Raw genomic sequence first — 14,716 nt, forward strand, 5'->3', positions numbered from 1 at the left:
AAAGAAAATTGTGAAGGTGGACCCAATCTAAAAAAAAATACTGAATTTTTTTTTTTTTTTACATTGGATTTGAAAGCTATGTTGTATTCATCTGGGAAGCGGCCTTGTGGAACAGTGTTCCACTAGGTGTATCAGAAAGTCGCCATTAAAAATGATGATCAGAACTTTAATAATTCAACTATTTTTTAAGCTTATAGCTACTTGAAAAATGTAATTCAAACCCTAATTTTTTTTTCACTTAAAGGAGCAAAGACCAAATTTAAAAAAAATAACAGGTTTAATAGCAAATTATGCAATATGTTTTTTTAAAGCGGTTTTCTTTAAATATAAAGAAAATCAACATATTTTGACTTGCTTATAAATATATATATATAAAGTTATAAAATGTATATGGCGATTAAGCTACACTGAATATTCTGCGTTTCATCCACTCTAGGAGACTCTTCAGGCTTATGCACATAAGTTGGTATTGATGCAGAATATGAAATGTGCTTTTTCTAGTTAAATTCAGTTTTACGTTATCTTGTTTATTAACGTGACAGGTGAAACTACAGAATAGTTAACAATGGTCATGCCCTCCCCATATTAAAAATGGCTTTCTAAATAATATTTCAGTATGGTTCATAAACTGGACAAGTTCAGACATTTTTTTTTTGTTAAAATATTGAAGTAACATTTATTGTATTTTGTTTAATTTTCTATTATCGAAAACTTCAAAGATGCAAGAGTCATTTCACGGCCATATTTCTTGTTCTTGTGTAGTGCTCCTCGACATTGCTTTTCAAAGCGAATAAACGTTTTGAAATCTACAAATTTAAATTTTTATTCACAATTTTTTTCTCGATACCCCTTTTCCATCGATTTTATCTAAATTTTAAAACTCTTTATCTTTGCTTTTAAATATTAAAATAAAAATGAAAATAGTACAAAAATGTTTTTGTGCAAATCTCTCTCTATATATATAAAAGTGAACGTGTCTGTACATTTCCCTACGCAATAACTGTCAATTTTAAGTCTACAGACTCGAAATTTGATATATAGGGTACTGAAATTTGGGAAAATCTTTGTAATCCGTTTTCGGCCAGAAATTTGGCTGTTAAGGGGTCAAAGTTCAACAATTTGACCTTGGAGAACTCTACCAAACTCCTCCGCCAATTTTGGGTCTAAACACTTAAAATTTTAAATATAGGTTACTTGGACATGGATCTAACTTAATAACTTGATTTGAGCCCCAAACAAATGTTAAGGGGTCAAAGTTTAAAAAATTGACCGCTTTTTTTTTTTTTTGCTCAATCAATCAAATACATATTTAATTTTTTTTTTTTTTTGTTTTTGTTTTTAATCGAATATTTATTGAAACCAAAAATTTGCCCGGTGTTTGGAGGTGTGTGATGACCTCCAAACACCCGGGCAACGCCAGGCTGAAATGCTAGTACATAAAAAAATGTAATCCCCCGTGTGTAGTGGGAAATGGATACAATAACGGCTAAGAGAAAACGAATTCAAAATCTAATCATGTTTACATTTTTTAAAAAAGGCTTTTTTTATTTTTGGTTTCAATAAATATTCGATTAAAAAAAAAAAAAAAAAAAAAAAAATTAAATATTTATTTGATTAATTGATCAAAATTGTACTAAGAGTTCAGTTTTAAGGATCAATTGTGGTGGTGAGTTAAGTGAAGTGTAGCATAGTCACAATATACCTTCGCAGACCTTACTACTATGGTTTGGAGGGGAGTAGTTACAATCTATTTTCACCGAACATCTATGCATTACTTTCTTGATTCAACAAAAATTGTCACAATCGGGCGTTCATTCGTAAATTCAACATCTAACTAATAAACTTAAATTTTATAACAAATACGAAAGTTTTGTTATAAATACTTAATTGTTCCATAAAATGTATTTTAACGAAATAAGTAATCGATTTCGTCAGTTTTTACATCTACTTTCTTTCTGTACGAGGATCACTCCAAAAGTAAACCCGCCTATTTTTTAATCTCAAAATTTGAAGAGCTAGGAAGACGGGAGTGGTACCATTAAAACTAGCAACTTTTTCTGCTGCAAGATTTATTTTTCTATATAGTCACCATCATTCTCAATGCACTTTTGTCAGAAGTTCAATGTCACAGCTCAGCTTCTGACGCACACCTATGACAGTGTTACTTTCTTAGTCATATCTGTAACAGAGATGAAATTTTCAGGTTATGAATGTACGAGTTCAGTCATCATAACAATGTAATTAGTAGGGCTGTGACAACAGAATATTCTTTCGACACTTGGGTATATATCCGACAGGTAATCAACCGAGAACAAGATCCGTCTATATAAAAACATAAGATATTAATGGATATATATGCTCTAGTAGTTGGCAATTCCCTCAGACCCATTCGAGCGAAATAAAATAAGCACTACTTTGGAACGCCTTCGCCTCTCGTATAAAGGACAACAAAACAAAAACAAAACAAACGGCAGATTTGCATAAATATCCTCGAAGCAGGGGACACTGAAAAGGTCGACACCGGTACCTAGCAGAAGCTTTTTTTTTTTTTTTTTTTTACATGTTTCACAAACTTTAAATAGGCAAAATATAACAATTATTGAAAATGTGATCATATTTTATGATAAAACATTAAACAATAAAAATAAAATTTTTGGTACTTATGTATTTTTTGGTACTGTGCTAAAATAATATTTTGAAAGCCATTCTTAACATGAGGAAGGTGTTTTGTAACTATTCTGTGCTTCCACCTTACAAAAAAAAAAAAAAAAAAAAAAGATATCGCGAAACTTTAACCTGAAAAAAATATTTAAAAATAGCGTGGTACCAAAAATGCATAAGCACCAAATTTTGGTTTAATTTTATAGTAGATTTTCTCGGATGCATACGATGGCGGATGGTACCGCGCTATTTTTATAGTTTTTTTCTTCTTTTCTTTCCAGTTTAAATTCAAATTTCACGATACCTTTTTTAATTGTAAGATGGAAGCACAGTCCTTTATCTCGCTAAAACAACCCCCCCCCGCGCGCTCCAAAAAATATAATAAAATGGCGGTCCGTGCTGAAATAATAACGTTATTATTTAATAAACCATTCTTAACATGGGGAGGAGAGAGTGTTTTGTACCTATTCTGTGCTTACAATTGAATAAAAAAAAAAAACCCATAAAACTTTAATTAAACTTGGAAATACGATTTTAAAAATAGCGCGGATCAGTAAGTGCATTAGCACCAAAATGGTTATATAAATTCAAATTTTACGATATCTTTTTTGTTTATGAATTTGTTAGGTGAAAGTACAAAATAGTTACAAAACACACGCCATCCTGGTAACATAAATACCATTAAAGTGATTTCTAATATCGTATTCAGCTAAAATCCATAACAAACGGCACTTGAATAAATAGTTTATTTTATTGACGCTGTCGCTACACCGTAATCACGTGATTAAAATTTTAGATGAAAAATTGGGAGACAAAAAAGTCAGGAGTTCCAAATATTTTTATTTTTGGATCATTTCAGAGTCTTTCGATTGAAATTAAATTTCCACATAAATCCTGATACAAGTTATCTACTACCATATTAATAAAATCGTGTGATCACTTCTCACTTGCTTGTATTTCTCGCCTCTGCGTGACTTGCTTATTTATTTTACTATTAATCTAATATTTGAGAACAAATGCAATAGTGTAAAATAAAAAGTATAAAAAATAGTTACCAAACTAAATCCACCATTTGTTTGTAAACGAGTCAAACATTTTAATATCACTAGGATTACTTCGTGACTGAAATGGGCACTTGTACAGTTTAGTCAAGACAAAAAATGAAAAAAAAAAAAAAAAAAAAAAAAAAAGGTTATATTGTACGTATCCGTTTTGAACTGAAGATCTCCGGAAAAAATAAAATTCACTTAATTTGATCGAGCATTTTTTTTTTTTTTTTACAGCAGAAATACGTCGCAAGCGACTCTATAAGTCGGTCTGTCCGTAACACTTTTGTGCTTGGCCTTTTTTGTTAAGATCAAAGGTCTGTTGTTAATAGATGCTGTTCATAGCCTTTTAAGCTTTTGGCCAAGATCAAAGTGTAATATCTGTTCTTACTACATGCTGTACTTTTGTTTGTAACTTTGTGATATAAAGTGGGGGAATCACTTTTCTGTATCAATTTAATGTAAAATGATCACCCACTTTATAACCAGGCACTCTCAAAGCCATTCAAGTAATTCTCCAGATCATTCAAGTTGTTTTTGAAGGATTCCAGTTATTTTTTTAAGCATTCAAGTCATTCTTAAGGTCATTCAATTCATCCTTAAGTTCATTAAAGTCATTTACTTTTTATTTAAGTCATTTCAGCCCATTTTTCGGTCATTTTTAGTTTATCTTTAATTTCATGTCAATCCTACATTGCACGCATTACACGAGAGCACGCGACTAATGGCTATCGGCCTTGTTATAACAGCGCGTTGAAGGTAAGACATCTTGGAATATTTTGAACACGCCACGGGGAGATAATTCAAAGCGCCGACACCCCCTCCCCATAATACTAGCTTTTCTTCCTAAAAACCAAACATTTTGCTCGGTGTCATAAATTGTTTTGTTCGCTGTTACAAAAACAAAACAAACTACTTGATGAAATTAAGTGATTTTTTCGGAGAACTAACGGATACGTACAATTAAAACTTTTTTTTCGATATTTTCATTTTTTAAATGTCGTAATTACAAGTACTCTGAAATGAATTTGGAAATATTTTAACTGTTGGGAAGAAAGTCATTTAAACTGGTTATTAACAGATTGAAAAATTTTAAGCTATTTCATCCAATAATTCTAGAAATTGGACACCAACAAAATTTTCAGTTTTATGACAATTTGGTTGAATTTAAAACTTATAATAGCCAAACTATATCATACCATAATGATCGAAATTAACTTTCGAAATTCTATTGAACAATATATAAAATAGGAGGGCGCAAAAAAAAAAAAAAAAAAAAAAAAAAAAAAAAAAATGAAAGATTCCCAGGCAACGCCAGATATGTATCTAAGCTAATATCCGCTCACCCCCCTTTACGATTAATGAATGACATTGTAGATTAGATATTACAACTAAGGGAGGGTGTGTGTGTGGGGGGGTCTATTTGTTGGTACAACCACCATTGCAAACACAAATGTATTAAGAAAAATTTAGCTCTGAAAAAGCAGTTAAGGCTACGTTAAATGTTAAAAATAACACATTAGAAGCAAACATTTTTAACGGCTTAACGTCATGATAAATAACATCTTCAGATACATTTGTCTAGCAGTTGTTATATTATGATGGTAGTAGTAGTAGTGACCAAGAGTGGGTAATGGTTTCTTTAGTACTAATATATGTGTGTGTGTGTGTGTGTGTGTGTGTGTGTGTGTGTGTATGTCACTATTAAAGTTAAGCATTAATAATATCTCTTTGCGGGTAATATTATGAATTATTGTTACGATACCAGTGACAACGTAACCATATAGAATAATCTGATACAAGAAAAAATAAAAATAAAATAGGGACCAACCAAATCATGACAAAATAAGGTCCTTTTTGTGGAAGAGTGTCTCCTTGGTATCGGCCTTTGGTTTTATGCAAACTTTAATTCTAATCAAAAATTACTTTTTGAATTTGTTTAAGAAGGGTCGAAATCACTTTCTAATCACCGTGGTGATTATTTTATTATATTTTTTTAATATGACAAACAAAATGCTGCAACGATGCTTCTGTTGTTTTGTAATCATCAAGATTTGAAAGCGATATTAAAATCTTTAAATCGGTTGAGAAAATTTAAGCTTACAGGTGAAAAAAGTGTTTGATTTATCTAAGCTTTTGAAAGAGTAGTGAGTGCTCAAGTCACTATTATAGAAAAGAAGCTTATCGACAGAGAGAGAGAAAAAGGCAGAGGAAGCAAGTCGATTTCTCCAAACTAACCAGATAATGTTAACAAAATGGAAAAATATAGTTCTTTGTATAGTCGGAACAAAACCAAGCTACTTGTAAAATAACCGAGCGAATAATAAAATAAATAACAGGGGCGTAAGAAAAGAAAAATATCGATTAAAAAAATGTTTCTCATTTGATTTCAATGAAATCAGGATAAAACATGGACCAAAAAATCTCGAAAGAGTCGACGAAAACACAAAACAAAAAACGCCCACCGTAAAAATATTAAAAATGAAAACAGAAATTCAATTGATACAATAAGTGACACGGGTTCGAAGCACAAAGCCATAAAGCTTGTGAAAAAATTCGGAAACTGGATTTTTCGGTGACCTTTCGAATGTAATTTTGAAGCTTTTTAACTAATTCGAAAATAATGTGGTTAGAATTTAAATTCATAAGTTAAGCTTAAGTATTTATACTCTTGTGTTCGGAAACGAAAGAAAGGTGGGGTTTTATACATCAACAAAAAAAAAAAAGCCCCATATGAAGTTAACATAGATATTTATTTTAGTGTTTGGCAAAACTAGTTTCGTGTGTGTGTGTAAAGGAGAAAAAATATACTAGTTAATCTCTATTTACTGTTTGCGAGCATAGATTAAAAATAGACTTAATAGATTATTTTGACAAATTAAGTAGTGAATTTAATCATTTCGTTTTTTTTTTTGTTTTTTTTATAGCCAAACCAAAAGCAAATGACAAAATTATCTTCAACATCATTTTTTTCTTGGTAATCTGAAGATGGTATTAAATATAAATAAAACGTCATATGGAATTAAAAGCATTCGCACATCAAAAGTCATCTTTATACTGTCGAATATATTTCCCCTTTTCCACATACACAGAATGTGTTCTTTTTTTTTTCCTGCATATCGTGTAGTAATAAATTGGCTATTGCTAGTGAGAACCGTTAGATTTCCAATCTCGGCTGATAAAAAGGGGGGGGGGGGACTGATTAAATTATTTAGATCCGAATATAAATAAATGTATAATATAGTTTATAATCGAATTAAACATGCGAGAAAAAAAAAAAAAACGTAATAGTGGATCGGTCAACAAACGAAAGAGAAACAATGTCCATAAATACAGTCGAGGTGTACACACATCGCCATCTTGTCTGGTCGGCCTCTTTCGTAGAAATAGTTTAGCAAAATAGCGATAAAAGAAAAAATAAATAAATAAGAGGGCGATATATTGTTTTATATATCGGTTGTGTATTTAGACTCACACAATGATACGGGGGAGGGGATTACATTGTTGTTTTTTTTTTTTGTTTTTTTATCTCTTGCTATACGTAAGTAATTTACAAGTGTAACCAAAGCCAAGCATAAAAGGTCTATCTAAAAAGGTTAAATCGAATAGTTGAAATCACAAAAATAAAGGGTTATTTTAGTAAGGTTTATTTCTATAACCAACAAAAAAAAAAAAAAGGCTTTCAAAAGTAGATAGCACGAAACGAAGTTTAAAACAGGATTATTGCACTCGTTTTTAAGATTTACAGTTCAATCTGACAGACCAAATTCCGTTCAAAGGAAAATATTAAACTAATACGTCTAATTTATTACAAACATTAACATTACAAGCGGATACATTACGTATATAGCATTCTTTAAAAAAAGAATCGCTCTAAAGACATTTTCTTGACTAGATATGAAGAGATAAGTTAAGAACTATACAATTTTTTTTCTGATAATTGGTAATATTTATATGAAAATGTAACTGATATGAAGCTTTTGTGGAGCAAAGTTAGAATATTTACGTAGAGTGAGAAAAATAGACGAAAAAGACAAGGGAGCTCAGACTTAAATAGATTTCGATTGTTGAATAAAACCGGCCTAAAATGCCTGCGTTTGTCACAAAACTGATGCATAGAAGATTAGAGTTAAATAAGTAACTGGCATAGAGCGATAATGATTGCGAACAAACTGAACCTCATAGACACACACATTAAGACAAGTGCGTAGCTGTAAACAAGTCTATAAAGAATCAGTTGTTGATTAAATAAAAAAATATGATTACATTACTTTAAGTTAACAAGCTGTTTTAATATAAACCATCAGTCAAAAGTATACTATTTATCGAAATTATTTTTTGATCATCATTAATATTTTATATATGTAGAGGAGAGGGCTTGAAGACAAATAGTTTATATTATATATATATATATATATATATATATATATATATGTGTGTGTGTGTATATATATGTATATATGTGTGTATATACACGTGTGTGTATACATATATGTGTGTGTGTATACATATGTGTGTATATATATACATATATATATGTGTGTGTATATACACATATATGTGTGTGTGTATACATGTATGTTTGTTTTTAAATGAAATTTTTAAGAGTTTATTTTAGCTTTTCTTTACTTGAATTTTGATTGATATAAAAATATATAATATATATTTACCAAAGTTACATATAAGCGATATACACACACGAGATATCTTGTTTGATTTTTTTTTCTTTAGATAAAAATGGTATTTTCATACTGTTCTTTTAAGAGAAAATAGAAACGCGTCCGTGTATATACATATATTTTTCTTTTTTCAGTCTACGAGGGCGTGAATGATAATGATTACGTTGTTTATAAAACTACAGAAGTAAAAAAAAAAAAAAAACATCTTTAAAAAGAAAATAATGAAAACTTATAAAAATCGTTTTAAGAAAAGAAAAAAAAAGGCCTTTGCAAAATCGTTTTGCATGCTAAGTAGATTTTGAGCTTCTGATAGAACAAGTTTAAGGTTTACATTGCTAAGATGTTAATAACTAAGTATAAACCGTTAAAATTACTAGAAATGTATTTATATCTTTGAATAAAGCAGAAAAAAGATTGTCCGGTAACGGACGTAACGTTTGGATTACGAACTTTACGGTGATGTTAACGCAGCCATTTTCATAGAAAGTAAAGTGGTAAAGGAAGTGGGGGGGGGGGCAAAAAAAAGGGAAGACAAAAAAGTCGCATAATATAAGAATTTCGTCAGTTTTTGTCGTTTTAAATATTTTTGAAGGGGCAAATGATACTAATAATCGTTTTAAAAGACAATAGCAGATAAATACGTAGATACATACATCATCAACATAGACTTTGCAAAGTGGTGCCTGGAAGACACATACACACCTTTATTTCAAGGACTCCAACTAAAATTATTAAAACTTGAACAAATCCAGCAAGATTCTAACAGGAGAGCTTTTGGGGAAAAATAATGAAATAAAAATTAAAAAAAAAACAATTAAGAGATTATTCACACACACACACACACACACACACACACACACGTATGGTGAGAATCTATTTAAACACCAATTTATTATAAAATAAAACTAACCTTAATTTACGTTTGGAAAAGTCACATTTTTAGATTTTTTCCGAATCATTATGAAAAACCCTAAAGATTCAAGAAATTCTTCAAACATTTTAGAATTAACCGAACAGAATTCACTTATTTCGATGTTTTAACGTTTACGTAACGCAAACGCGATGTTAAAAATGACGCGACTTTTTCTTTTTCTTTTTTTTTTTTTTTTTTTTTTAATATGAATTAGGAAGCCAGAATTTAACATAGAAAGTCAAAAAATTTCCTAAAAATCAAAATATTCCAAGCGATAAATTAAATAAAAAACAATCGCCATATTGAAATGCTAAAAAGAAAAAAAGAAAAAAAAAAGCCAAATTAGATTTCTTGTTTTGATTGTGGAAAAAACCAACTGATTTCAAATAAAAAGATGAAATACTATTTTACAAGTGTTCTTATAGAATCATGATACTTAAAAGTAAACTAGGAAATTAAATAATTTAAACAGCAAGCAGATAACTAAAATGCAGAAAAAGAGACAAGTTTCGTCCATGCATTTTTTTTCTTTCCTGCATAAAGACTTGAAATCTGAACCAACAATAATATGACATTAAGACCAAACCGGCGAATATACCAATTATATTCGACATTATTGACGAAATCAAATATAAATCGAAACCTCGAGATAAAAACTGAAGGAGCCAACAAAAAATACACAATTAAAGGTTGTACACTTACTTCTGACTCTGGCTTAGCAGGTGATCGCTTTGTTTTTGGTGCTGAAAAGAAAGAAAAAAAATGGTACTAAATTAATATTAGTAGAAATATTAAAAGAACCTATGAAATACAATTTGATTGTGTTTGTGACAGAGTAAAAAATGAAATTCAGTTTAACAATTTTCTTTTTACGAAAAGAAATTTAGGCCAATTTTTTGGTTGATGGTAGATTTTATAGTGACGGATGTAAATTTTGTTTAATTTACACATTGAAAAATAAAAAATGAAAACAAAAATAAAAAAACAAAACAAAAAAAAACGAAATTTTCTAGATATCTTTGAAGAAATGCTGTATATGATAAGCAATATTGTTAGTAAAACCTAATGAAATATCAACGTTTAATAGACAGACTCGTCTTATTAAAATGTTGCTTTTAAAGAGATTTCCACAATGTTTAGCTATTCATGCAATATAAAGAGTTGTTTTTAACGTATTCATGCAATTGTTTTTAACGTTTTGAAAGTCAAATCGTGGACCTAATTAGAGAAATCAGAAATAGTTTCTGATATCAGACTAACAGGTAAACGCTCTCACAAAAAAAAAAGTTAACGCCATCTGTGAATATGTCGGGACAAAATTTATAAACCATTTTTTATAGGATAAATACTATACCATAAATTAGATTACTATTAATAAATAATAAAAATATTCATAAGTAAAGTATAAATGAAGTCCACTGCCAATTTACATCATATTTGTGATACAATTTAAAATCATGGTTAGTGAAGTAGATTAGATCAAACTAAAAATACGATATTGTTATTGATAAAATTTAGAGAACGACCCCGTATTTCTAGCCGTAATTCAAATACACATATCGGCCATTTTTAGTTTCGAAATTCACAAAATCAAAAAATAAGATTACTTATAGATATAAAAAAAATCTCAACGAGAGATGTAAAAGAAATGATAATTAAGTAATTTAAAAAAAAAAAGAGAAACTATTGTGATATAAAAAATGAAACTTGCTTTCCCTAATTTTTATTGGGGGGGGGGGAGAACTTGTTCAAACAAATTATTTTTTGATTTTTAAACGAAGATCAAAGCAATATAATGGTGAAAAAAATTGTTTACCTTTAAAAGCGTTTCTAGGCATAATTGGAAATTTTTCGACGGATTGGGAGTTTGTCCTTTGCAGTAACATTAATTCCTTCAGAGAAAGGGGAAATCTTAAGAGAAGAAAATGTATGTATCGCTGTAAAGCGAGACGATTTGTCAAGTGGAGAAACAAAACACACAGCGACTACTATAGAGTAGGAGGAGGGTGACTGTGATAGTAAGGAAATGAGACATGGTAGGAGGAGGAAGTAGAAGAGGAGGAGGAAGAGGAGATGGGGGGGGGGTTCATCAGTGTAGAAGACAGAAAAAAAAAAAAAAATTTAATCAATTTTCCTATTTCACTAAAGAGGAATTCACGCATGGAAGTAACAGACTGAAATTTGCATCATGGATTTTATGAGAACATGATTATCATGAAGAGAGAGAGAGAGAAAAATATTTTTTTTTAAAGGAAAAAGGGTAGCTTTTCTTTCTGTTACTATTTTTTGAGACTCCAGAAAAAAAAATTAAGCACACAAAATTATCTTTCTCACCGGAATAATCTTTTTTTTTTTAAAGGTTGTGTATGTTTTCAGCTTCCTCAATTCTCTTTTCAAAATATGTAAATTTGTACGATTGTTCGATTTGAAGTTTTAAAACTGCATTGCAACTTAAAATGTAACAAAATAAAAATGTCCTTATCGATTCTTTGGAGAACACCTGTTTAGTGAAACAATTAACAAAAAATTTTTATTACTATTATTGTTTTACTAACTTTAACGGAAAGAAAACGTGAAGTCAAAGATGCTAGTTCCAGGCTTTGAATTTCTCTAGTCGACGGGAATGAAGGACGATTGATCCAATTTTAAACCTCGGTATAAAAGAAACACAAAAGTCGGTTTCTTAAACCGTCAATATTAATTATGAATATTTTTATCTTAAATTACAATCCGATTTTAGAACGACAAATCGAGTAATTTTGAAATAATTTTGGACACCGAAAATATACATGATTTTTTTTTTTTTTTTTTTTTTTTTAATAAATGCAAGTACTTTAAAACGGTAGAGACAATGCTTCCAATTGTTGCACGAATGCACGATTGCACGAGTGATAAATAGCAAAGTCGACATTACTTTTTCCTGACCACCACAAATTTGTCTCAATTAAGGTATTTACTGTCTTCTCATTTAAAATGTTTATTATGTAGCAGTTCAGCAAAATTATCCATGTTTAGACGTTCTATTTATCATTTATTTAGGAAGAGGCTATTTTGCCGGTGCCGGTAAAATAGCTAAACATGCTTTTAAGCTTATTTTGCTGGTTCCGGGGAAAACAACTTTTTTATGCTGCTTTTGCTGGTTCTAGTAAAGTAAATCCCAAGTTATTATTATTTATTTGTTGTGGGGTGGGGGTATCTTATAAAAATTCAATGTTGCTTTCATTACAAATTCGGCGGATCTGTACGAGAGTGCCTACGCCTAAAAATTCGTGTTTTATAAGTTTTTTTTTTTCCAACGATTATCATAGATTACAGACTTAAGTATCATAATAGATGAAAAAAAATTGAAAAATAAATTTCACGACTTTTAGAAGGGGGTTCACTTTCTCGTTATAAGGTTATTACAATTCACAGATGTACGAAAAAGTGGTCAAAAATAAAAAGTCTATAACAAATAAATGTTATCAAAGGCAAGAGAAGTTACTCTTCTACATACCTGAAAAAGTTTTTAGTTGTTTTACTCACTTTAAAACGTTCAATCGGTTCGAAAATCATAGTTTATTAATATACATGAAAAAGACATGGTGATGAGGACGAGCAGTAAAGTTTGGGAAAATGAGTTAAAACTAAAAAAACTTAGAAACCCAGTCAATATGTCACAGTAACAACCAAGATAAGAATAGTAGTCCGAATAATCAATGATTTATTTTGAAAAATAAATAAAGGTAAGATTTTTACTCGTTAACAAAGCATTCATGCATAGTCTGGTACATAGTGGACAATAAATGAAAAAGTGAATGGACCCAGAAAATATTTATGTGCATTTTACTTTCGTTTCCCTGACTACTAGATGCTTGCTTAAATTTAAAAGATTTTTTAGTTCATGTCCAGATTGGCACTTATAGCTATAAACAAAAATGAAGAAAAACTTTTATCGTGTACCTACGCTTTATATAACGAAGATGTCATATTCCAAAAATTACCAAAATCGATCTATTAGTTTTTTTGTTTTTTTTTAACTAAGAAACCAAAATTTACGATTTTACTACTAAACTGCATTGAACATAAGCTTATTTTTTTTACCCGCGACACTTCGATTTGAGTTCTCTCCCTTTATTTCATCGGATGCAGTAATGGCTGACTCGCGTAGTCGTAAAATTGGAATAGTAAATAAAAAAAATGCTTGATCAAATTACGTGATTTTTAGAGTATTTCATCTTCGTTCCGTGATTCGTACATACATCATACAGACATTTCTGCATTTTCTTTATTTTTAAATGCCGCCATAACTGCAAATATGAACTTGCATTGCATATTTTTTGTTTTCTTTTTTCAATTTATTCATCTTTTTTTTTTAGTAGTTGTAGTAGTAGTACGAGTTAAGGAAACATGACGAAACTGTTTCGTCGAAATAAAACCTTTCTCTCTGCACAAAACCATGAGATCGTCCACGATTGTTTTTTTATTAACTCACCAAAAGAAAGAAAAAACGTTTACAATAAGTTATTTTTTTGTAACAAACGGCGATAAAATTCTGAAACGTAATTAAACAAGGTAAGTAAACTTATTGTTATGCAGTTCGTTCATACATTAATGTCTAATTTTTAAGCTGTGTTACTGTTAGTCAACGTTTCAAAGATGATTAAATGAATAATGATGCCAAACTTGCTTTATTAATTCTTAATATATATTATATGATGACCCGATTTGATAAACCAATTTGTGCGGTCCTAATTAGTTCGATTGAAAAATAGGTTCAATGGTTCAACAAAGGCGCAGTCGAAAAACAAGTTCTTTGATCGAGAAACAAACAAAAATAACACTTGTCTATAAACAGTCATACATGATTAATTTCTAACCAACAATTTGAGAAAAACAAAAACTGATTTCCGAATTTAACGTGGTCATTTGAACGAGTATAGAATTAGACACAAAGACGTAGCCTCTACTAACCAAAAAGAGGGACATTTTTTATCGGATCACAAATAAACTTTACTCCCAGTCGAGGACAGAACAGATATTACAGTTTAATCTTTGTTCGAAGTATACTTCCTTAGGTGCAGAATTTGGATGGCTAATATCGGAGAGGGGACAGATTGGTTCACGTGTACGAGCAAGTACCCCCTCCCCCCTACTTTTTAGTTTGTTTTTTTTGTCTGTTTTTTTTTCACTTTTTCAGCGGATTATTATCGAATGGACATTGATCTACCAGATTATAAATAAAAAAAGTCAATATTTAAATATTTGTAGGTGTGCTCAGTTTCTAACCCAACGTTATAGTACGCGCGCCCCAACATCACATCCGCCCCCCCCCGCTCGCGCCCCCAATGTACACAGTAAAATCTTCGGAAAATGTTAAATGGTGTTCTATTTGGTAAATGTCGGTGCGTTACTGACGGAAAAACGTTTAACTAAAC

General features: G+C 30.2%; 1 protein-coding gene across 1 annotated transcript in view; it reads right to left on the reverse strand.

Annotated features, from left to right (window-relative positions):
- The window catches only part of LOC145276787 (uncharacterized), a 35,880-nt gene extending 24,572 nt beyond the window's left edge, over positions 1–11,308 (reverse strand). Inside the window, exons 1-2 of the mRNA XM_080128087.1 lie at positions 11,116–11,308; positions 10,002–10,042 (exon numbers count right to left, since the gene is read on the reverse strand). Coding sequence (XP_079984213.1) covers positions 10,002–10,042; positions 11,116–11,185 — 111 coding nt within the window. The 5' untranslated portion in view covers positions 11,186–11,308. The remainder of the gene's footprint in view (positions 1–10,001; positions 10,043–11,115) is intronic.
- Between the last annotated feature and the right edge of the window lie 3,408 nt (positions 11,309–14,716).

The sequence above is a fragment of the Euprymna scolopes genome, chromosome 5 (assembly GCF_053919585.1).
Source record: "Euprymna scolopes isolate OS-2025 chromosome 5, ASM5391958v1, whole genome shotgun sequence".
Classification (NCBI taxonomy): Eukaryota; Metazoa; Mollusca; class Cephalopoda; order Sepiida; family Sepiolidae; genus Euprymna; species Euprymna scolopes.